At 43.3% G+C, this 23581-nt stretch overlaps 1 protein-coding gene across 5 annotated transcripts in view; it reads right to left on the bottom strand.

The window, feature by feature from the left end:
* The window catches only part of acot7 (acyl-CoA thioesterase 7), a 260402-nt gene that overhangs the window by 28868 nt on the left and 207953 nt on the right, over window positions 1–23581 (bottom strand). For all 5 annotated transcript variants that reach the window (XM_078238517.1, XM_078238514.1, XM_078238513.1 and 2 more), the window contains one exon: window positions 9069–9253. In XM_078238517.1, coding sequence (XP_078094643.1) covers window positions 9069–9253 — 185 coding nt within the window. The remainder of the gene's footprint in view (window positions 1–9068; window positions 9254–23581) is intronic.

The following is a 23581-nucleotide window of genomic DNA, read 5'->3' as shown; positions in this document are numbered from 1 at the left end:
GGGATCGGAGGAGGGATCCCCCCCCCCCTCCCCCAGGGGCAAACACGACACTCCCCTTCTCCATCCCCCCTCCACCCCAGGGGCAGACACATCATTCCCCTTCTCCATCCCCCCGCCCCCGCCGCCCAGGGGAGACACGCCACTCCCCTTCTCCATTCCCCCCCCCCCCCGCCCCCAGGGAAAGGCAAAGCAGCACAGACAGCAGAGAGGATGAAAGGAATTCCCTTTGGAGGATAATGTCCAAATCACAGGAACTAAAAACCTGACAGTCCAAAATCTGGGATAATATTTCAAAATGTATATCCCCCCATCCCTGTCCTGTAATATTATCCCAGATTTTGGACTGTCAGGTGTTTAGTTCCTGTGATTATAACGTGGACATTATCCTCCAAAGGGAATTCCATTCATCCTCTCTGCTGTCTGTGCTGCTTTGCCTTTCGCGCCCGGGCGCGCTGCCTGTGGTCTGTTCCGAACTGTGCATACGCAGTTGGAGCTCCGGCCGCTCCAACAGCGCTAAGCCCTGCCCAATAGACCGGTGCCGAAAAAAGGTGTATGGGCGCGCTGGAGCGCGGCTGCCGGGTGCGGATCCGTTTGACAACCGGACCCAGCACTTAGTCCCGATTTGGTAAAATCGGCCCCACTATAGGCCTTCTTCACGGTTCTATCCACTTGAGTGGCAACCTTCAGAGATCTGTGGATATGAACCCCAAGATCTCTCTGTTCCTCCACATTCCTCAGAACCCTGCTGTTGACCCTGTAATCCGCATTCAAATTTGTCCTACCAAAATGAACCAAAATGAGTCCAGTTGGAAAGTGTGCATGTTTTGCATGTCTGCCCATTTCTCACAATCTCTGGAACAAACACTGCTGCATTTTAGAATTCCAGTACTTAGCAGCACTTGGGGAATTGTTCAGTGGTTCCTTCTGCCAGCTGCTAATCCTGATGTGCAATAAATAATTCATTCTTTTTAAATTATTTAAAAATCTTCTATTCTCAGTTCTTCGTTGTGGATGCTGTTCAAATGAAATGCAAACTTCTGTTTTAATTTCAGTCCTTCCAAGGCATCCACAGGGCAGCTGTGAAACAATGGCAACTATTTATACCCTGGGCTCTCCACTTTGTCTCAGACTAGGTTTGGAATGTGCAAAGGGGATGTACTTTCTTCCATGCCAATCACACTGGGTGCATGAGGTTTATTAAGAGCAGTGTAACACTGCTCAATCTCGATCATTCATGGATGATCTTCGAGAAAGAATTGAGTTTTCAAATGCAACATCAAAAAATTGATAATAGCAGAAGAATATGACTGTGGGAACCCACACGGGATCCATGGGCAATCACGGATTGGTCTCCCTGTGGGGCTCATTGAGGATGAGTTCCCCTGGCAACAGGCAATGGCTTGCCCAGCTGGAACTCATTATCTAAGTTTACATGGCAGACCCAGGACTGGGTCTGCTGAACTACTTGTCCCAAGCAGGGACCAGTGTGTGTATACCACGGTAGTGGTTTTACTTTGCTTTCTGTAATTAAACTATGTTCCTTTCCAGTCGGGCTTCCTGAGTCATTACAATGCCTTATGGGATATTAAGTGATGATAAAAGATCAATACAAATTGAGAGACTACATTTGAAAAATGTGGTTAGTTGCAAATGTCTGTCAGCGTGACTCAACTGGTAACACTCTTACCTCTAAACAAAAAGTCCTGGATTCAAGCCCACCCCAAATCATGATCTAATCTGACATGCCATTAAGATGAGAGTGCTGCATGGTCAGAAGTGATGTCTTCCAGAGGGGACATTGAATCAAAGCTTTGTCTGCCTATTCTGGTGGGCACAAGGAAAATTCTGTAAAGTAAAGGAATTCTTCCAGTGCCTTTGTTAATATTTACACCTTGGCCAACAGCACCCAAACAGATTAGCTGGTCTTTCATCTTATTTGGTGCTTTAAGACCTTGTTGGAAGTGAACCAAGTAGCTGTCTACACAGCACTTCAAAAAGTAATTGGTCGGCTGTGAAGTACCTTGAGACTTCCTGAGGATGTGAAAGGTGTTGTAGGAAGTTTGTTCTTTCAATCTGGAGACAAGAAGGAAGGATGATCTTATCTTGTAAAAGCAGCAAACGTTTAAAAAAAACTTGACATGCATGAAATGTTCTTAACGGATTACCTGGTGAGCAACGTTTTTGAAAATGGTATTGTAATTCTTACTATTGATAATTGAGTACACAACACGGCTCAGGCATTCCAAGAGGGTGCAAAGGGTGATTTCTGCCCTGGGGTTCAGAATCTGAGGCAATGTCCACGCACTGACTTTCTGCCGCACTGTAGTGACAACGGTAAATTATTGAGAACTGCTGCATGAAATGCTGAGACCCAAAACAGGGCCCAGAGCATCCAGCCATATAAATAGCATCAAGTACTTTTCAAATGTCTCCAAACTGTTCTTACTAGGAGCAACATACTTAGTGGCCTTGGCTCTTTCTCTCAACTCTTTCCGGGTTTGGGAGGTGGCGTTAATGTTCCTGTTGAAGTGGCTGGGAGGTGTCCCACTGTCACTTCTGATGCATCTGCACCCACCCCAGCCATACAAATGACCCCAAACCCGAGTACGGGAGAGATGTCTGTGCCATCAGCTGCAGGCCCACCATCAGGGGTGGTAGTGATCAGCTCAGTGGTGAGGGGCCAATGTCCTGAAATGCTGGGGTTTATACTCTTTAAATAAAAGCTTAAAAGAGCATAGCTTTTCACTCTAAAAGGGAAGTTCCTTCAGTTATGATGAAAGGTCTCCGCAGAGATATTAATCTTTTTGCTTCAGGTGCTGCTAGCCTTTTGTACAACACCAGTACTTCACTTCAAAAACAGAACGCAGATACCAGCTCTGTGAAAAACTGATGCCGTGAAGTTTCTGATTTTGACCAAGTGTCTATTTTGTAAATAGATAAGCTTCAAGTGTTCAGCTCTGAAGCTAGCTATGGATGTTCTGCTAAATGGTAATGGATGTAAAGATAATAAAAACATACCTAAAATATCGCAACGAGACAAGTTACCCAGGGGATGAGCATTAAGAGCACTATTTCTGTTTAGTTCCAACCCTCCCCATCTCAGTCATTCATCGTGGAGCTGGATTTAAAAATAGCCTCAAAAATATTCTCAATGTCACCTGAAGACAGTTAAAAAAAAATTGGCTTGGTAAAGTGCTATTTATATAACATCGAGGCAACAGTGCTACTTATATACATCGGAAAGACCACAGTGCTATTTATATCCATTGGGCTAGGTTATGTTCCTGTTTTAGCACATCAATAAGGATGCCATTTCACTCCTGTCCAACCATCAAATATGATTTTTTTTTCTTTTTTTTAATTCAAGCTGCAAATACCACTTGTTCTCTGAAGGCCAAGGTTACTGCTGGGAAAATAACGAGCTCAGATTCGGAGCAAAACAGACAGCGTGGACAGTGTTTTAAGATGAAGGGACAAATAAAATGTGACAGTAGGTTTACATCTCGAATAAAATCAGGCTGCATCACTTGTCCTCTGCTGCTCTGAAACCACAAATAATACTGGTGATCCATTAGGCACGAGTTGCAGGAAGAAACAAAGAGATAAAGTGGGTGATGTAAGAGGCCGATTGCAACAAATAGACAGTGTAGAGAGGTTTGGCTTTGTGATTTCAGTACAATATTTCTCTACACTGTCAAACAATCAGCACTGTTCACCTCATCATATTTCCTTGTCAATAGACAGTCACTTCGTTTGTCTAGTTTCATTCGGCCAATCTATATTTGCCACCTGACATCAGTGGCAGAAATATATTACCTGTTCAGCCTTGAATCAGCATTTGGGAGGCTAAAGATCAAAGAACAAAAACAAGTACAGCACAGGAACAGGCCCTTCGGCCCTCCAAGCCTGCGCCAATCATGATGCCCTAACTAAACTACAAAAAAAACCTTCTGCTCTTACTCAGTCCATATCCCTCTATTCCCTCCCTATTCATGTACCCATCCAGATGCCTCTTAAATGTGGCCAATGTGCCTGCTTCCACCACCTCCTCTGTCAGCGTGTTCCAGGCATCAACCACTCTCTGCACGAAAAACTTCTCCTGCACATCTCTCTTAAACTTTCCCCCCTCTCACCTTGAACCTGTGTCCCCTTGTAATTGACACTTCCACCCTGGGAAAAAGCCTCTGACTATCCAGCCTGCCGATGCCTCTCATAATTTTGTAGACCTCTATCAGGTCTCTCCTCAGCCCCTGTCTTTCCAGTGAAAACAATCCTTGTTTATTCAACCTCTCCTCATAGTCAACACCCTCGAGACCAGGCAACAGCCTGGTGAACCTTCTGTGCACTCTCTCCAAAGCTTCCATGTCCTTCTGGTAGTGTGGCGACTGAAACTGCACGCATATGTAAGGAGGTAAGTAATTTATATTAGATTTACAGACAGAATTTTACATTAAGACATGCAAAAAATTGTTTTTAAACACAGGGGTCATTCTGCAATGCTGTCCGTCTGGCCATAATACACCATAGTCTGTAAAGGACTGTAGGCATCTCTCTCTGTTCAAGAGACATGATTGGATGTAGCTTGGGGGGCTATCACTTTGCTTCAAACATGGCTGACCAGCAATCTCTCCTCTCCTTGAAGAGTATCGGAGGTGTAGGAGTAGAGTTGAGAGAGAAAGCAGGAGGGCAAAAAGGGGACACGAGATTGTTTTGGCAGATAAGGTAAAGGAGAATCCAAAGAGCTTCTACAAATACATAAAGGGCAAAAGAGTAACAAGGGAGAGAGTAGGGCCTCTTAAGGATCAACAAGGTCATCTATGTATGGATCCACAAGAGATGAGTGAGATCCTAAATGAATATTTCCCATCAGTATTTACAGTATTGAGAAAAGCATGGATGTTAGGGAACTTGGGGAAATAAATAGTGATGTCTTGAGGAGTATACATGTTACAGAGGAGGAAATGCTGGAAGTCTTAAAGCGCATCAAGGTAGATAAATCTCCGGGACATGATGAAGTGTATCCCAGGACATTGTGGGACGCCAGGGGGGAAATTGCGGGTCCCCTAGCCGAGATATTTGAATCATCGATTGTCACGGGTGAGGTGCCTGAAGATTGGAGGGTGGCAAATGTTGTGCCTTTGTTTAAAAAGGGCTGCAGGGAAAAGCCTGGGAACTACAGGCCAGTGAGCCTCACATCTGTGGTGGGTAAATTGTTGGAAAGTATTTTGAAAGACAGGATCTACAGGCATTTAGAGACACAAGGACTGATTAGGGACAGTCAGCATGGCTTTGTGAGTAGAAAATCATGTCTCACAAATTTGATTGAGTTTTTTGAAGGGGTAACCAAGAAGGTAAATGAGAGCAGTGCAGTTGATGTTCTCTACATGAACTTTAGCAAGGCCTTTGGCAAGGTACCGCATGGTAGGTTGTTGCATAAGGTTAAATCTCATGGGATCTAGGGTGAGGTAGTCAAATGGATACAAAATTGGCTTCTTGACAGAAGCCAGAGGGTGGTTGTAGAGAGTTGTTTTTCAAACTGGAGGCCTGTGACAAACGGTGTGCCTCTGGGATCAGTGCTGGGTCCACTGTTATTTGTCATTTATATTAATGATTTGGATGAGAATATCGGAGGCATGGTTAGTAAGTTTGCAGATGACACGAAGATCGGTGGCATAGTGGACAGTGAAGAAAGTTATCTCCAATTGCAACGGGATCTTGATCAATTGGGCCAGTGGGCTGACGAATGGCAGATGGAGTTTAATTTAGACAAATGCGAGGTGATTCATTTTGGTAGATTGAACCAGGGCAGGAATTACTCAGTTAATGATAGGGCGTTGGGGAGAGTTACAGAACAAAGAGATCTAGGGGTACATGTTCATAGCTCCTTGAAAGTGGAGTCACAGGTGGACAGAGTGGTGAAGAAGGCATTAGGCATGCTTGGTTTCATCGATTAGAACATTGAATACTGGAGTTGAAATGCCTTGTTGAAGTTGTACAAGACATTGGTAAGGCCACACTTGGAATACTGTGTGCAATTCTGGTCACCCTATTATAGAAAGGATATTATTAAACTAGAAAGAGTGCAAAAAAGATTTACTAGGATGCTACCGGGACTTGATGGATTGAGTTATAAGGAGAGGCTGGATAGACTGGGACTTTTTTCTCCGGAGCGTAGGAGGCTGAGGGGTGATCTTATAGAGGACTATAAAATAATGAGCACAGATCAGTTAGATAGTCAATATCTTTTCCCAAAGGTAGGGGAGTCTAAAACTAGAGGGCATAGGTTTAAGGTGAGAGGGGAGAGATACAAAAGTGTCCAGAGGGGCAATTTGTTCACACAGATGGTAGTGTCTGGAACAAGCTGCCAGAGGTAGTAGTAGAGGCGGGTACAATTTTATCTTTTAAAAAGCATTTAGTTACGTGGGTACGATGGGTATAGAGGGATATGGGCCAAATGCGGGCAATTGGGATTAGCTTAGGGTTTTTTTTTTAAAAAGGGCGGCATGGACAAGTTGGGCTGAAGGGCCTGTTTCCATGCTGTAAACCTCTATGACTCTTCTTACTGCCTGCCAGGACTTTGTTGGAAGGATTAGCAAGTTGACTATCAACCTGTTTGGTCACATTGTGCATGCTTCTTCCATGGCCAACAAGTATTGGGCCTGGGTTTTACAACCCCCACTGGGCGTTTTTTGGCAGGGGTGGGTATTGTAAAATATGACGGATGACCAGCCCACTGCCTTCCCTGATGAAGGAGCAGCGCTCCGAAAGCTCGTGATTCCAAATAAACCTGTTGGACTTTAACCTGGTGTTGTGAGACTTCTTACGATGCCCAGCCCAGTACAACACCGGCATCTCCACATCATGGCAGTCCAAAGGTGTGCAGGTTAGGCGGATTGGCTCTGCTGAATTGTCCCAAGATGTGTAGGTGAGGGAGATTAGCCATGATAAATGCATGAGGTTACGGGGATAGGGCAGGGGGAGGGCTTGGGTAAGATGCTCTGTCGGAGAGTCAGTGCAGACTCAATGGGCCAAATGGTTCACCTCCAGTTATAGAGCCGTGTACACCTGAAGCAAGTTGATCTTCCTAAATTATTCTAGATCAGTGGGGTGTATCTCCACATGGAGACAGTATACACTTCACATCAGGCAATTAAAAATCTACCTGTTGGGGTTATCAGTCGTTTGGTTTGGAGACTCTTAAGCATGGTGGTAGAGTTTCACACACATCAGATATCCAGCTGGCCAAAATAAATGTATCCTCAACTAACACTCTTACATTCCCCATTATCTATGATTCTAAAGTAAAGACAAAAAAAAATCACTGGAAACGCAGTGCCGGTCAGTGATTGAAAGAGAAAGATTAAAGTTGCAGGGGTGATTCTTTGCTGAATCTCTAGAGACAGGTTGCAGTCTCCTCTGAAATGTTAGCCTATCTTTCCCCTTCAGACACTGTGAGTTTCCATTACTCGTGTAATTGGAATTTGTATTTCCAGCATTTAAGGTTTTTCTTTTTGGCTCTAACTGTAGGTACGATGGCGGAGAAATCTGATTATGCAGCACTGCTTGCAGATTTATGTCGGTTCCTCGGGAACAGGTCTGCCTCATCTTACTGCCAGCAGAGCTCACGCTGCTCGCTTTGTACTTTGCGAATGGAGCTCTGTGCCTTGGCAAATTGAGGTAAATCTGCAGTGTGATGCGAGCTAATTTCTTCCCCCCAACTTATCCCAAACTATTCACTATTCTATCTGCAATGCATCCTCACTCACTATATAAATCTAATGCATTGTGCAGGCTTACGATATTCACTAGACCCAGTGAAGCTAAGAAGTATTCCATTTACAGGAAAATGTGGTGATTTTTATTGCTCATTTTGAAGACATGAACAACACAAAATCACCTTTCGCTATCCTTCCCCAACAGACAAAGATTAATTGCACATATTATAGTGTGCTCAGTTAGGAAAAGTCTTTCCCTCATATATTAACGACTTTGGAATAAAATTGAGTAAAAAATGACAGAGGAATCAATAAAAGGCTTTTGGGGGTCACATGATGTGAGTGTGGAAGCAGCTGCATTTGTGCGAGCTTTGGGGCTACACATTTTGATTTCTGTTTATCCTAGAACTTACGGGCTCGCATTTTGTTTGTATTTCAGTTGTTCTGGGGTTATAGAATCGCTGATTAAGTCCTGTCATGGTACAGACTATGCATCCTGGGAAAAGATGTTGCATCATTGGTGCCTCAAAGGTGGCTACATGTTCCTGCATGTACTTGGTTGGAAATGATCTTGCTGCACTGTACCAATCTTTGAGAGTTTGTGTTACTTGTAAAAAAAATAAAAAATCCTCAAAAACATTTTTTAAAAGGCTTTGATTTCTAAATTTAAAAACAATCTGATTTCCAGCACTTTTCCCTCTACTGCTGAGATTGCCCTGGACTTAAATTACAGCCATGTATCAGGCAGGCTGACAATGACACTAAGAAAGATAGATAAGGAGAAGCTTTGGTGGATTTAGACATTGCCTTCCCCGAAGATTCTGGGATACTGTTACAGGTGCCCTTCCGTACTTTACCTGAGTGAGATTATGCTCTTCTGAGTGGCCAGTGGTCATCTTCAAGCCCAGATAGAGACTCTGGATAGAAATAGTCCTCACTTCGAGGGTACTTTCCAAACAGGTTCAGAATTTCACTGCAACTAGTGCATAAAGCAAACCCTCCTCTTGGTGTCTACTTTCCAGCAGATGTCCCTAGATAGTCACTAGGAGAGGACTTCCTTGCTGTTTCTTCTCCTCCCCTGATCCAGATTCCGTGACCAATTGAAGCACTTTTCCTGCTGAGGTCAGATGGCAGCGAAGGCAAGTTACTGAACCCTGGTCATCCTGGGCTAAACTGAGTAAAACCTGACTTCCGTTTTGGAAATGTACAAACGTACTTTAGCACTGCCATCCATCAGCTGTGCTTATAATATGACAATAACACTCAACTTGCTTGGATTGATTTTTAGTGCGCAGAGATAGAATTCCAGCACACAGGTTAAAACTGGTAAAACAATTGCACACATACTCTCACCTTCAACACAGGGATCGGAAGTGCCTTTCCTTCCTTGTCCAAGGAAACGTAAGTAAAGAATGCAGTCACGGCAGATGCCTTTCCTTTTGGACTTTCCATGACATGGTCAACATCCACAAAAACTTCAATTTCCATGGATTTGTTACTGGTAAACGTCATTCGACCAGACACGGTAATTACAGATCCTGTGAAAGGAAGATATTCCGGTTAGCAAGAAGCCATTACCGTCTGTAATCAGGGAAATGATGGTGAAAGGAGTACTTGCGTTCATTGTGCATTTTGCATCCTCATGATTTTCCAAAGCAATTGGCAGCCAATCACTTTTATACTGAAATACAAGCCCGATTCATGGTAGATTCGTTTACACAATGCAGGTTGATGGATGAAAGTTGGTTAAGACGTTGGGAGAACGCCTTGCTCTTTTTAAAAAGTCTTTCGCATCAATTTAAACAGGTAGAGGGGCTACCAAACAATGGCACCTCTTGACAATTAGCAACCTCTGTACTCCAACGGAGTATCAATCTAGGTTTACGTGCTTAAGCCCTGGAGAGGGGTTTGAACACAACCTATTGAATCAGAGGTGACAGTGCCACTACTGAGCCACACTGACACTTGTGCTCTGCTTCCTTGCATAGAAATCCACTTATTGTCAACACAACACACTTCACGCAATGTACTCAATCGGGAGAAGAACCTTGACTGTGGACCTCTGTCCCGACTTCAAGGGAAATTGCCTCTCTTGTGTCCTTACACATTTGATCATTTACAATAAAACTAAATTAAATAATAAATCCAGGGTAGCTACGTGTCGTACCAGAGGTGATTCAATTCTGGACATCAAAAACTTAATCTGCTGCTTTCACAGATTTTTGAATGACACAGCCTAATCGTAGATTATCAATATTTTACATGAAAATCTAGGATTATTAACATCAGCACTGATCAAGTTTATAACAGAAAGTGTGAATCATATGGTTCACTGATTGCAGTAACAAAGTGCAAGTGCTGTTCTAGATGGCAGCAGATAAGAACATAAGAGCTAGGAGCAGGAGAAGGCCATTCAGCCCCTCGACCCTGCTCCGCCATTCAATAAAATCATGGCTGATCTTATCTCAACCTCAACTCCACTTTCCTGCCCATTCTCCATAACCCTTCAACCTATTACTAATTAAAAATCTGTCTGTCTCCTCCTTAAATTTACTGAATGTCCTGACATCCACTGCACTCTGGGGTGGCGAATTCCACAGATTCACCACCCTTTGAGAGACGTAGTTTCTCCTCATCTCTGCTACCCCTTATCCTAAACTACGACCTCTGTTCTAGGTTTCCCCACAACAGGAAGCATCCACTCTATGTCTACTTTGTCAATACCTTTTATCATCTTATATACCTCAATTAGATCTCCTCTCATTTTTCTAAACTCTAGAGAGTATAAGCCTAAACTGCTTAATCTCTCTTCACAAGACAAACCCCTCATCTCTGGAATCAATCTAGTGAACTTCCTCTGAACTGCCTCTAGTGCCACTACATTCTTCCTCAAATAAGGGAAACAAAACTGTACACAGTACTCCAGACGCAGTCTCACCAATAGATGCAGGAACACTTTCTTACTTTTATACTCTATTCCTTTAATTATAAATGCCAAAATTCCATTAGCTTTCCTTATTACCTGCTGCACCTGAATACCAGTTATCTGAGATTCATGCACAAGGACACCCAGATCCCTCTGCACCAAAGCACCCCAAAGTCTGTCTACATTTAGATAATAGGTTGCCTATCTATTTTTCCGACCAAAATGCTTAACCTCACACTTATCCATGTTAAACGTCATCTGCCATTGTAAGAGGAGGTTCAGAATAACCTGGGACGAAAAATCTAACAAATCAGAATAGATTAATTTAGAGTGAAGTCACAAAGTGCCTGGAATATATCTTACAAAGGAGACACATATAACCACTGTTAGAGAATTTGGACATGTATTTCTAAATATTCTGTATTAAAACAGAAGAAGTTTTGTAGAGTATCGTGTTCAGTTTTGGTAACCTTGCTATAGTAAAGATGTTATTAAACTGGAGAGAGTGCAGAAGAGATTTACAAGGATGTTGCCAGGATTCAAGGGCTGAGTTATAGGGAGAGATTGGAAAGGCTAGGACCTTTTTCTTTGGAGTGTAGGAGGGGTGATATTATACAGGTGTATAAAAGATCATGAGAGACATGGATAGTCTTTTTTTCAGGGTTGGAGAATTGAGAGCTCGAGGGCATAGGTTTAAGTTTAGAGGGGACAAAATTAATGGGAACCTGAGGAGCAACTTCTTAACATGGAGGGTGATACATATGTGGAATGAGCTGCTGGAGGAAGTGGTTGAGGCAGGGACATTGACAATATTTAAAAGGCATTTGGACAGATACATGGATAGGAAAAGTTGAGATGGATATAGGCCAAATGCAGGCAAATGGGGTGAGCTTAGGTGGGCATTTTGGTTGGCTTGAACCAGTTTGGGCTGAAGGGCCCGTCTCAGTGCCATAGATTCTATGGTTCTTAAAGCATATATCTTGGTCAATAGCACAATGCTCTAAGGCATGATGGGATTTACTCAAGTAAAAAGAACCACATTCTTTGGAACAATACAGCGACTGAGTGCAGGGAAAAAAAAGCAATTCTTATCAGCGTCTCTAGGTGTTCTTTGAGTTCTCAGATAGGCTAAAGGAATAGACGATACATTAAACAAGATAAGGTAAAGTCTTGAGAAACTGTGAGAAACTCTTAAAGTTCATGAACTAATCACGCAGTCCCATGAGTAAATGCTATTGGTCAAGGTAAATAATCCATACCAATAATGATTGTCTCACACCTGGCTGGGGTGAGCAGAAAGGCGGGCAAATGACTTTTGAAATTTGTATAGTTGTAATACTGAGAGTGAAGTACTTTTTGAGGGATTTTGGATTGTAACCAAAATCACCCTCCCTCGCTGGGTTGAACCAAGCTTGGGAAATAAAGAAATGTCTTTACCCAGGATCTCTGAGAAAAGCTCCAACACTCACTTGGCCCACCCACTTAATCTATCTACATCCATTTCTTATTTCCTCATTGCAACTTACTATCTCACCTATTTTAGTGTCATCTGCAAATGTGGCTGTGGAATCTTCTGTCCTTGTATCCAAGTCATTAATATAGATTGTAAATAGTGGGGCCCAAGGACTGCACCCTGTGGAACACCACTAGTTACATCTTGCCAAACAGAAAAAGGACCAATTTATCCTAACTCTCTGCCTTCTGTCAGTTAACCAGTCTTCTACATAAGCTAATGAAATACCCCTAACCTCATGTGATCTTACCTTGTGTATTAACCTTCTGTGCGGCACCTTGTCAAACTCCTTCCTGAAGTCCAGATATACTACATCTACAGGACCCCCATTATCCACTTGGCTTGTTACATCTTCGAAGAACTCTAGCAAATTAGTCAAACACAATTTACCCTTCATAAAACCATGCTGACTCTGATGGCTTGTGTTTTGACTTTTCAAATGTCCTGTCATTACTTCCTTAGTAATCAATTCTAACAATTTCTCAATGACAGACATTAAACTAACTGGTCTGTAGTTTCCTACTTTCTGCCTCCCTCACTTTTTTAACAAGGGCATTACGTTAGCATTTTTCCAATCCTTTTCCCGCATCCAGGGAATTTTGGAATATTATAACCAATGGATCCCGCTGCCACTTCCTTTAATATCCTAGGATGTAGGCCATCAGCCATGGGGACTTGTCTGCCTTCAATCCCAATAGTTTGTTGAGTACTATTTCCCTATTGATGATGATTGCTCTCAGTTCCTCCCTTTCCATTTCCTCTGGTGGAGGCAGGCACGCTGACATCGTTTAAGACTTACCTGGATAGTCACATGAGCAGCCTGGGAATGGAGGGATACAAACGATTGGTCTAGTTGGACCAAGGAGCGGCACAGGCTTGGAGGGCCGAAGGGCCTGTTTCCTGTGCTGTACTGTTCTTTGTTCTTTTGTTCTCTGTATTACTTGTTACTGTTGGGATGGTACTAATGTCTTCCATCTTGAAAACTGAGGCAAAACATTGATTTAGCATCTCCGCCATTTCTGTGTTCCCCACTATTAACTCCCTGATCTCATCCTCCAAGCGACTTGGCTCGCTATTTATCCTCTCCTCAGTACAGTATGTCCCTCGCAGGTCCAGATGCCTTCGCTCCCAGAAGGTGAGTGAAGGCCCTGAGCCTGGCTCTCTATTTATCCTCTCCTCAGCACGGAATGTTCCTTGCTCCCAGAAGGTAAGTGATTAAAGTGTTATGGTTAAAATGTATATTTTACCAAGAAAATTGTCCGGTCGGCTGTTGACCAAAAGAGTTCAGAAAGGTTCAGTTCCCCTGGTCAGTGTTTGCTGATCTGTCGAGTGATAAAGACTCTCTATAGGTGGGATGGGGGAAATCAGCCAGGACTTGCTGTTATTTGATGACCCTTGATGTGTCTATTAGGCGAGCAAAGGATTGGATCTGACTGTTGTAACCGATCATGTGCTTCCCTTCAAGATATTTGTCCAATTTTGCCTTGCAGATATTTAAGTGTCTTGTCTCTACAACTCCCTCAATCGTTAGTTTCAATAAGTCAGTCAATAAGGCAGTGCATCCCAGCTAAATCTATCTCTTTTCAGTTTAAATTCTTGTTCTTTTGGTTGACAGAATTCTCAAACAACTTGAATAATTCACCAGCGTTAGAGAGTTGCATGCACTCACATGATGCTGGTGAATCACAGAAATCAGTTGCTAAACTGATGAGCCATACAACTGCTGCCAGGTTTGCCGGCATTGTGCAAACTCCTGGTAACAGCCTTTTCAGAATTTGACAAAGCCTTGAGACAACAGTCAATAAAATTCCTAATGATGCAAACCAATCAATGAAGCAGTAGCCACATGGGAACAGGCTGAAAGGATAATTTCATACCAAACCGGATGAACTGATCAAGAATTGTAATGCAGAATTCATGCTTATGCAGCCTCTAAAGGAACAGTGAACCAAGCCGAGCTGAGGATTGCTCCAATTTGTTGCATTGGTCCCACCATTAATGTGTCCTTTCTGAGCTATTTATGTCAGGTGACCAAAATATCTATTACACCACTGCAAAGGTCACAGGTCATAGGTCATCAAGCTATGAACTATCCATCATCAAACAAAAACATTACCAACGTTACGGAGAGGAGGGTGTTATGATTCCAGTTGGTGTGATAACTGGACGGGAAGATACCAGAATGGAGCCCTGGCTCAAAAAACCGTGGCCGGGATTCTCCCAAAAAAAACCTAAGTACTTAGTATAATACTCCTGTTCTCCCGTCTGGCTTTTGGGCTTACTTACCAGAACTAACCTCTGACACTGTGCAATGCAGAGTGCTTCAGCATGATTCACTCTGGTAAGTAGGGGGTGGGGCCTATTACCACCCGAGAGGCAGGCAGCATAGTGCTGAGTGGGCCACTGTGCATGCGGCGGCCTGTCAGTGCAGAGATCGGTGCATGTGCAGTGGCTCCCATTGCTGGCTTCCCGATTGCTGGCCTCCAATCGCTGGTCAGCCCCACAACCCCCCTGATCGCTGGCCTACCGTACCTCCCCGGGCCAGCACCGATGTCCAGCCCCAACACCCCCCCCCCCCCCCATGGCCAGCCCCGACCCTCCCCCATCTCGATGACCAGCCCCGAACCACCCCATCTCGATGACCAGTCTGATTGTACTCCTCCTCCCTCTCCCAATGCCCAAGCTGGTCCCCTCCCGATCACCCCCCCACAATAGACCCCAGCCCTAGTATGCTCTAATTAAATCTCTTACCTTCCCTGCTGCCATCAGACTTTTGAATGGGCCTACCTCGCACTAAGTTGATCTTTCTCTACACCCTAGCTATGACTGTAACATTACATTCTGCACTCTCGCCCTTCCTTCTCTATGAACGGTATGCTTTGTCTGTATAGTGCGCAAGAAACAATACTTTTCACTGTGTTAATACATGTGACAATAATAAATAAAATCGAGAGAGCTAACAACTGAGTGAAAGTGAGCATAGCTCAGAGGCAGCGCGACACTACCACTGCCCTGATTCTGCGGCTGGCAGTGAGCCTTTCATTTCCAATCCGCTCATGTTTCCGCAACGGCGTATCCATCAAGTCTGGCACTGAAATGAAGTTAACACCAATAAAACATGGTGAAAAGGAAATGCAGCCTTTTATCCACAGTGATAGATTTTCTAATTAACACTCCCCAGTCAGCATGACAACTGAAAAGAACAACATGTGATGCTGTAGGAATCAGCAGCAACACCATCTTAAATTGGTTGAGGTATGGAAGACTCAAGAGTTGGGACTTGCAATTTTTCATATGATATTCATATTATTTTCTTGACAGAGGTGCGGCTACTCCTGGGTACAGTTCCTGACAGGCACCCTCCACAATTCTGCTCATGAATATTGGCATTGAAAATTAAACGGAAAAAACTGGGAGAGGTGTATAATAGGAAACTGTGCTGATGTCACCTGTTTCAGACTGTCATTCAAAACCAAAATGATATCTCGTGCAAGTGTGGAGCAGTGCTTTAGCAAGAGTCTCCGGGCTGGATTTTACTGTGAAGAAAAGCAAGTGTTCACTGCTGACCTCAAAGAAAACTGATCACAGAGATAGAATCATACAATCTCTACAGTGCTGAAGGAGGCCATTCAGCCAATCGAGCATGCACTGACAACAATCCCACCCAGGCCCATGTATTTACCCTGACACCAAGTGGCAATTTACCTTGGCCAATCAACATAACCCGCACATCTTTGGACCATGGGAGGAAACCGGAGCACCCGGAGGAAACCCACGCAGACCTGGGAAGAATGTACAAACTCCACACAGACAGTGACCTGAGGCCGGAATTGAACCCGGGCCCTGGCGCTGTGAGGCAGCAGTTCTAACCACTGTGCCGCCTAAGATCTAACGATGTCTATGGCATGGTTTTCCCCTTTCCTGAAGGCAGTTTAAATCTGGTGCCAAGTCAAGAGATCTCCAGGCATGCAGCACCAGTGATGTCAGCAAGCAGGATAAGCATCCAATCACATCCAAGTATTTGCAGACAGCAAACCAGTAAGCTGTAAACACTGATTATCTTCCATTTTCACTTTAGTTTTTCAGATAGCAAAATAAATAATTGGATTAAGATAGAAGCTAAAATATCGTAAATAAACAGTTTTAAGAATTTTAATTTCATGTGACTTTAGCATAAAATCATGCGACTTTATTATAATAGATAAATCTGACATTCCGCATCCATAAAGTTAGTATTTCAGGGTCGGTGAGGAAGTTCAGTAGTAATTATGAACTTAGTCTGCTGTTAAAAATCAGGTTATACTTTTTTTAACAAGATATAACTTTTTCAAAGGTTTTTACAGCAAAAAAAGCATAACATTGATTTTTTTATTATTTCACTGAATGCTCAGGAATTGTGTTCTGGGGAATCTCTACGATGTATCTTCCAGACGAGTACAGAATCAATGGCAACAATTTGATAAGCACCTTCCAAACATACGAGCACTACCATCTAAGAGTCCTAGAAGGGAACATCACGATCTGCAGGTTCCACACCAAACGACACATTATCCTGACTTGGAATTATGTCACTGTTCCTTCACTGTTGCTGGGTCAAAATCCTGGAACTCCCTTTCTAACAGCACTGTGGTGTTTCCACATCACATTGCTACAACCACAGCAGATGGTATTTGCTAAGCAAGTGACGTCACAGAGGGAAACTTGTATTATCATTGAAGATCATTGAAGGTGGCAGGACAGGTGAAGATCGAAGTTGGCAAAGCATATAGTATTCTGGGCTTTATTAATAGGGGCATAGAGCACAAAAGCAAAGAAATTATGCTGAACCTATACAAAACCTCAGCTGGAATACTGGGGCGAATTTTACTGTCACGCCCGGCATGGGGATCGGAGTGGGCAAGGAGCGGACCATGGAACGGTCCGTTGACCTCAGATGGGATTTCGGGGCGAGCGAGGCCGGAAAATCCTGCCCATTGTGCGCAGTTTTGGGCGCCATACTATGGGAAGGGTGTGAATACATTGGAGAGAGTGCCGAAGACGTTGACAAGAATAGTTCCAGGGATAAGAAACTTCAGTTATAAGGATAGATTGGACAGGTTGGGACTGTTCCCCTTGGAGAGAAGAATACCAAGAGGAGATTTTATAGAGATGTTCAAAATCCTGAGGAGGACAATGTAGATAGGGGGAAACTGTTCCCGCTCGAAAAAGGATCGAGAATGAGAGTGCACAGATTTTTAAAGTGATTTGCAAAAGAAGCAAATGTGATGTGAGAAAAAACTTTTTTACATTATGAGTGGTTGGGGTCTGCAATGCACTGTCTGGAAGTCTGATGGAGGCAGGTTCAATTGAGGCATTCAAGTGTGCATTAGATGATTACTTGCATAGAAAGGATTTGCAGAGGTATGGGGAAAAGGCAAGGGACGGACACTATGTTATAATGCTCATCCGGAGAGCCAGCGCAAACATGATGGCCCAAATGCCCTCCTTCTGCACCCTAACAAGCCCCTGATTACAGATCATTACTTTTTTTTTGTATTCTGAAAATGAGGAGAAACTTACTGATCCCAGAGACACAGAATTCCAGTAACACTTTTGGGGTTTTAAAAATTAAAAGATTTATTAACAAAAAGAAAAGAAAACTTAATCACACAAGATTAAAATTGCACAATTAAGATAGTCTTACAAAACATCCCCAAAAGAACACACTTGGTCACAACACACAGAATGCACATATGGAACGTGTCGCCTGAGACTGTAGTGGAGGCAGGTACTCTCACAACATTTAAGAAGCATCTGGATGAGCACTTGAATCACCAAGGCATAATAGGCTACGGTTCAAGTGCTGATAAATGGTATTAGTATCGATTGGTATTTGATGGGAGGCATAGACATCGTGGGCTGATGGGCTTATTTCTGTGCTGTATGACTTATATAATTCTATGACAAGTAAGCACCTCTTGGCAACACTCCCTTATAGATTTTTAACTCTAAAAATCCAGTAATATTATCTGAGGCAAAACTGCTATCACTTCAGTAAAGCTATGCCACACGACTTCTCAAACTTTTCCACTCTGCTGTGGAAATCCAAGAAAATTCTGAAACAAGATTGCTTCCTAAAACAAAGACTTTTCTGGTTTCTGGACATGCTGCTTCGGCTTCTGCATCTTCTCCCAGCACAGACCTGGTCTCAGGATATCTCGCCCACACAGCCAACATTAACATTCTTCCTTAAATATCGTTTTCCCCTTTCACCTGATTCCATTGTCCTCAGCGTCTCTTCAAACTCAATGGCTGGAATTTTACTGGCACGCCCGCCCTGATTCCGAAGGCTGGCGAGGTTCGGGGAATGGCATTCTCCGTTGGCCTCGGGCGGGATTGTGCGAGTCTCGGGTGGACGTGCCGGTAAAAGTCTGCCTAACATTTCCAAAATATAAAAAAACTTTCATGTCTTCCTATAGCCTTTCCAGAAAATTGAATAATCTTTCTTTGTTTACTTATGAAACCTTTGTAAGTCGTAAAAGTCCCATATCCCCCTGCCCTTTGAAATTTAACAGCTGAAAAGTCAAGTCCCTATCTATCTCCTACTGCAAATTTCTAAACCCACCCTATTTACTTATAAACCATGGCCTCTTATTATGAATACATGCATTTAGCATCTTTACCCCTTTTATCTCTCAACTCTCAAAGGCAAGTTGTCTCTATTAACCATTTCCCAGTTTAATTAAATCATTTACATAGGCACTCAGTCTTCTTTATAGAATAGCACAACTTTTCCAAAAAGATTAGAAAAAAATCATCTATCCTCACAACATGGAATGCACCATCTTCTCAAGGACAATTAAACTGCTGAATAATTCTGTTTGGAGTACATTATTCACTATCCACAACTGAGAGCACTCCAATGAGCTGGAAACTATTGAGGAAATGTGCTGGCACCAGTGGCTTTTAAAGTTTTTTTGTTGTCACAATGCACGTGGATCCAGGTTCAAGGGACCGAATGACCTACTATTCAAATTTCTTACGATATTTTGGAGTAAGCAGTGAGCTAGGTTGCCTTTTAGGAGAATGGTATAGGGGAGACTGTGGCTTTTGCGTTCCCTCTTTTTTGTCATATTTTCCTTCCAACTACTGCGAAGACATTGGTAAGGCCACATTTGGAGTACTGCGTACAATTCTGGTTGCCCTGCCATAGGAAGGAGGGCCAAATGCAGGCAAATGGGGCTAGTCCAGTTTAAGAAACCTGCTCGGCATGGATGAGTTGGGCCAAGGGACCTGTTTCCAAGCCGTATATCTCTGTGAGTCTATAACTCTAAATGCTGGCCTAGCCAGCAATATCTACGTCTCGTGAAGGAATTTAAAAAGTCTATACTTCCACGTGATGCTGCACATGTACAGACTCTTGGTGTTTGCAGTCAATGTCAGCAGGGTAATAACAGTCATCATCATCATCAAGCTAACATTTTGAGAAGAGGAGGGGAGGAACGACGTAGATAAATCTGGAAGCAGACAGTGCCAAAATGAGCCAAATCCTCAATCAGGCGCTGAGGGTGTGGGATTGTGTGCCTAGGGAGCACACCTTAAGAAATTGCAGGGACCCCCACTCTCTCTTCTGAATTTTTCTGTTATTTTAAAGTAAAGTTAGGGATTTGAAATCTGCACATTTCCAAACAATTCTTCCAAGAGGCTCTGACCAGTGCTGCGAGCACCCGATTGGGGAAATCAGCCCTCCTGTTACAAGGGTTGAACCTGACATTTAAATTTTGCTTCAACAGGCAGTCTGTACTTAAAAAATGCTGGAAGTCAAGCCCTGGCCACAACTACTGCTCAGGAAATGACACAACATGCAGTACGTGACAGATTAGAGGAAATAATATGGTTAATTGAGAATAATTTTGTACTCCCTGCAAATCGAGTACTTGGATCTTATCACCTATAATTTTCCATGACAGAAGTTCTTAGTTTTTCCATGAATCACTTGAATAATGATTTTTTGTTACACTGAGAGCAATGGAATCATAATAAACAGCTTCCGTACTGAGCTTGTTAGTGAAAGTGTAGATGCGTGTAGGTGTGCTTGTATCTATTTATTGTTGTATTTTAGTTCTGATTTATTTCTCCCCAACAAGGGTGCAAAAGTATATTCAGAATCATCATACCTAGTTACTGAAAGACTTGACTTGACTTGAATATGTGGAAGGTCTCAAGAGCAGATGCGAGTTAACAAGCAGGAAACGCTACGGGGTCCTGGAACAAAGTTTGATGTGCAATTACTTCAGCAAGAGACAGTGTGGCTTCGTGAAAAAGGGAGGGAAGCAGAAATTACTCTGAATTTGGAACAAAATGTAGAAATGGATGAGAAGCTTCAGTTATGTGAAAATATTTTTTTTATTCAATAATGGGGCATGAGCGTCGCTGGCTGGCCAGCATTTATTGCCTATCCCTAGTTGCCCAAGGGCAATTGAGAGTCAACCACACTAGTGTGGCTCTGGAGTCACATGTAGACCAGACTGGATAAGGACAACAGATTTCCTTCCCTGAAGGACATTAGTGAACCAGATGGGTTTTTCCAACAATCAACAATGGTTTCACGGTCATCAGTAGATTCTTCATTCCAGATATTTCTTAATATCTTAATTCCAATATATTTTTAATTGAATTCGGATTCCACTATCTGCCATGGTGGGATTCGAACCCGGACATTAGTTGAATTCTGGACTAATGGTCCAGCGATAATACCACTAGGCCATTGCCTCCTCAATAAGGAAACTGGGTTTGTTCTTCTAATAGCAGAGAAGCTTTGGGGGGGTGGGGGCGGTGGGGGGGGTGGTGGGGGAGAGAGAGAGAGAGAGACAGAGAAAGATTGAAAAGAGGTGCTCAAGATTCCGAAGAGGTTTAATTGAATAACGAAGGAGATTCATTTTCCACTGGCCGGAGGGTCAGTAACCACAGGACAAAGATCTAGGGCGACTGGCAAACAAAACAGAGAGGAGATGAAGTGTTTTTTTTACATAGGGAGTTGCTGTGATCTGGAATGAATTGGCCAAACAGGTGGCGGAAGGAGATTCCACAGCAATTTTCAAATTTTGTAAAGAGAAACAAAAACAGAGAGGGGCTAACTGGATTGCACTTCCAGAGGGCCAGGAAAGGCAGGAGGGGCTGACTGGCGTCTTTCCAGGCTTGATGATTCTATGAAAAGAGGGAAATCATTACCCAGAGCTGTCAAGACTTCCTTTGGCCTTATGAAAGTCTTCATCGTGGTCATCCCATTTCTATACACGGGCACTCAGACCACCAAGGGCTTTGTCTCACTACTGGAGGAACATGACATCCTTGTCCTGGTTGACGGTGATGATGATGATTAACTCTTCCTGGGTGCAGCAGGTTAAAAGGTAGATCAGGAAGGATCTCCACACACGGATGAATTTGATATGGCAAGGTTCATGTTCTGCAGCCTTACTTGTTGGGAACATCAGAAAATTAGGTTCTCCCAGTTTACAAATGGATTCAAATGGATCACAGGGAATTCTGGAGTGGATTATATCAGCACCAGGAGCAGAATCCTGCAAAATGTACTCACTGAGCTACTATCCCTTAAGATGGTGTTACATTTGGCAGGTGCAGCATTTGAAATCCAGCAATCACTAAGTCACTGTATTCAATGAATCTGGAACAAAGCATAGCAGCAGTTCACAGCAACTTTGCCCAATAGTTCTGATTTTAGTGAAAGTTGATTGCAATCTTAACTGCAGGCTATACATCCTAATTTGTGGAGGAATCAATGGTGAGCAATTAAATAGTCATTAAAAGTAGTCATGCTATTTGTAGGAGTTTGATGTGTAGCCAGCAGGCTTAAGTTATACTGGCAGCTCTGCTTTGCTCTCCAGACAGCAAAAATGGAAAGCTGTGCGTGAATGGTTAATACTGGCCAAGTCTGACATGAGAGTTGACTTTGCCAAACTTAAAAATCTTTGAAATTGATGGCGGGATTTTCTGGTTCCTGCAGCAAATTCCCTCTCAAAGTCAATGGACCTTGTGCTGGTCCTTCAAATTTTCCATCCTGTCCAGGCGGCACGGTGGCACAGTGGTTAGCACTGTTGCCTCACAGCGCCAGGGACCGGGTTCGATTCCCAGCTTGGGTCACTGTCTATGCGGAGTCTACACGTTCTCCGTGTGTCTGCGTGGGTTTCCTCCGGGTGCTCCGGTTTCTTCCCACAGTCTGAAAGACGTGCTGGTTCGGTACATTGGCCATGGTAAATTCTCCCTCAGTGTACCCGAACAGGCACCAGAGTGTGGTGGCGAGGGGATTTTCATGGTAACTTCATTGCAGTGTTAATGTAAGCCTACTTGTGACACGAATAAATAAACTTTAAAAAGCAATTCCCATGGAGGACAGGGCTGGAGAATTTCGGCTGAAGTTTCAAAGGTTGTTGGGCAGTGAAATGCACTGGGTAACTGCAGATATATTAAACTTCATTCTTCACTGACTGCAGTTACATTTCAGTTCACGTGATGTTGACGTGACGCTTACCTCCTTGAGGTGGTCCCACCCCACTTGCTCAAGCACAAACCACCCCCGAGGTATTTCAGTGCAAAAGGAATGCCCTTTGCAAAATGTATAATGGAACTACCCTGTAAGAAACACAAGATTTTGATGTTTCATCAAATTCCACTGCAGACAGAAAACATTAGAGTACCAAAGCAGAAAAGGGTAGGGTAGAAGCATGGAATGGGGGTTAATGAAACGTTACGAAGGTCATTAGATACAGGCTGATACCAGAGGGTGTGATGAAAGATAATTTGGTCCCAGTTTTCAAAAAGAAGCAATTTACATTCACGTGGTCACTTAACATGGCCTCAGGATGTTTCAAAATGTGTCACAGAATTATACAATCTGTGCAGCATAGGAGGCAGCCATTCAGCCCATCAAGTCGCTGCCAGTTTCAATGTCAATTATTTATTCTTGAAGTTCAGCAGAAGCTGCTATGTTGGTAATAGCAGCAGTTAATATGTGTGCAGCAACATCTCCCAAACTGCAAGCTGACAAATAACCAGATCACTGTTTTTTGATGCTGCTGGCGGAGAGGTGAATGTTGGCCAAGGTACTCCTACTCATTTGTTTTAATAATATCATGGGATCTTTTATATTTAAAGTTCATTTAAAGTTTAAGTTTCTTTAGTAGTGTCACAAGTAGGCTTACATTAACACTGCAATGAAGTTACTGGCCAATGCACCCTAACCAGCATGTCTTTCGAAATGTAGGAGGAAACCAGAGCATCTGGAGGAAACACACGCAGACGCGGGGAGAACATTTGACTCCGACAGACAATGACCCAAGCCAGGAATTGAACCCAGGTCCTTGGCGCTCTGAGGCAGCAGTGCTAACCACTGTGCCACCTCATATATCCATCCGCCTTATATCCAACCCA

This window comes from Mustelus asterias, chromosome 22, assembly GCF_964213995.1.
Source record: "Mustelus asterias chromosome 22, sMusAst1.hap1.1, whole genome shotgun sequence".
Lineage (NCBI taxonomy): Eukaryota > Metazoa > Chordata > Chondrichthyes > Carcharhiniformes > Triakidae > Mustelus > Mustelus asterias.
This window is presented reverse-complemented; position numbering and strand designations above follow the sequence as displayed.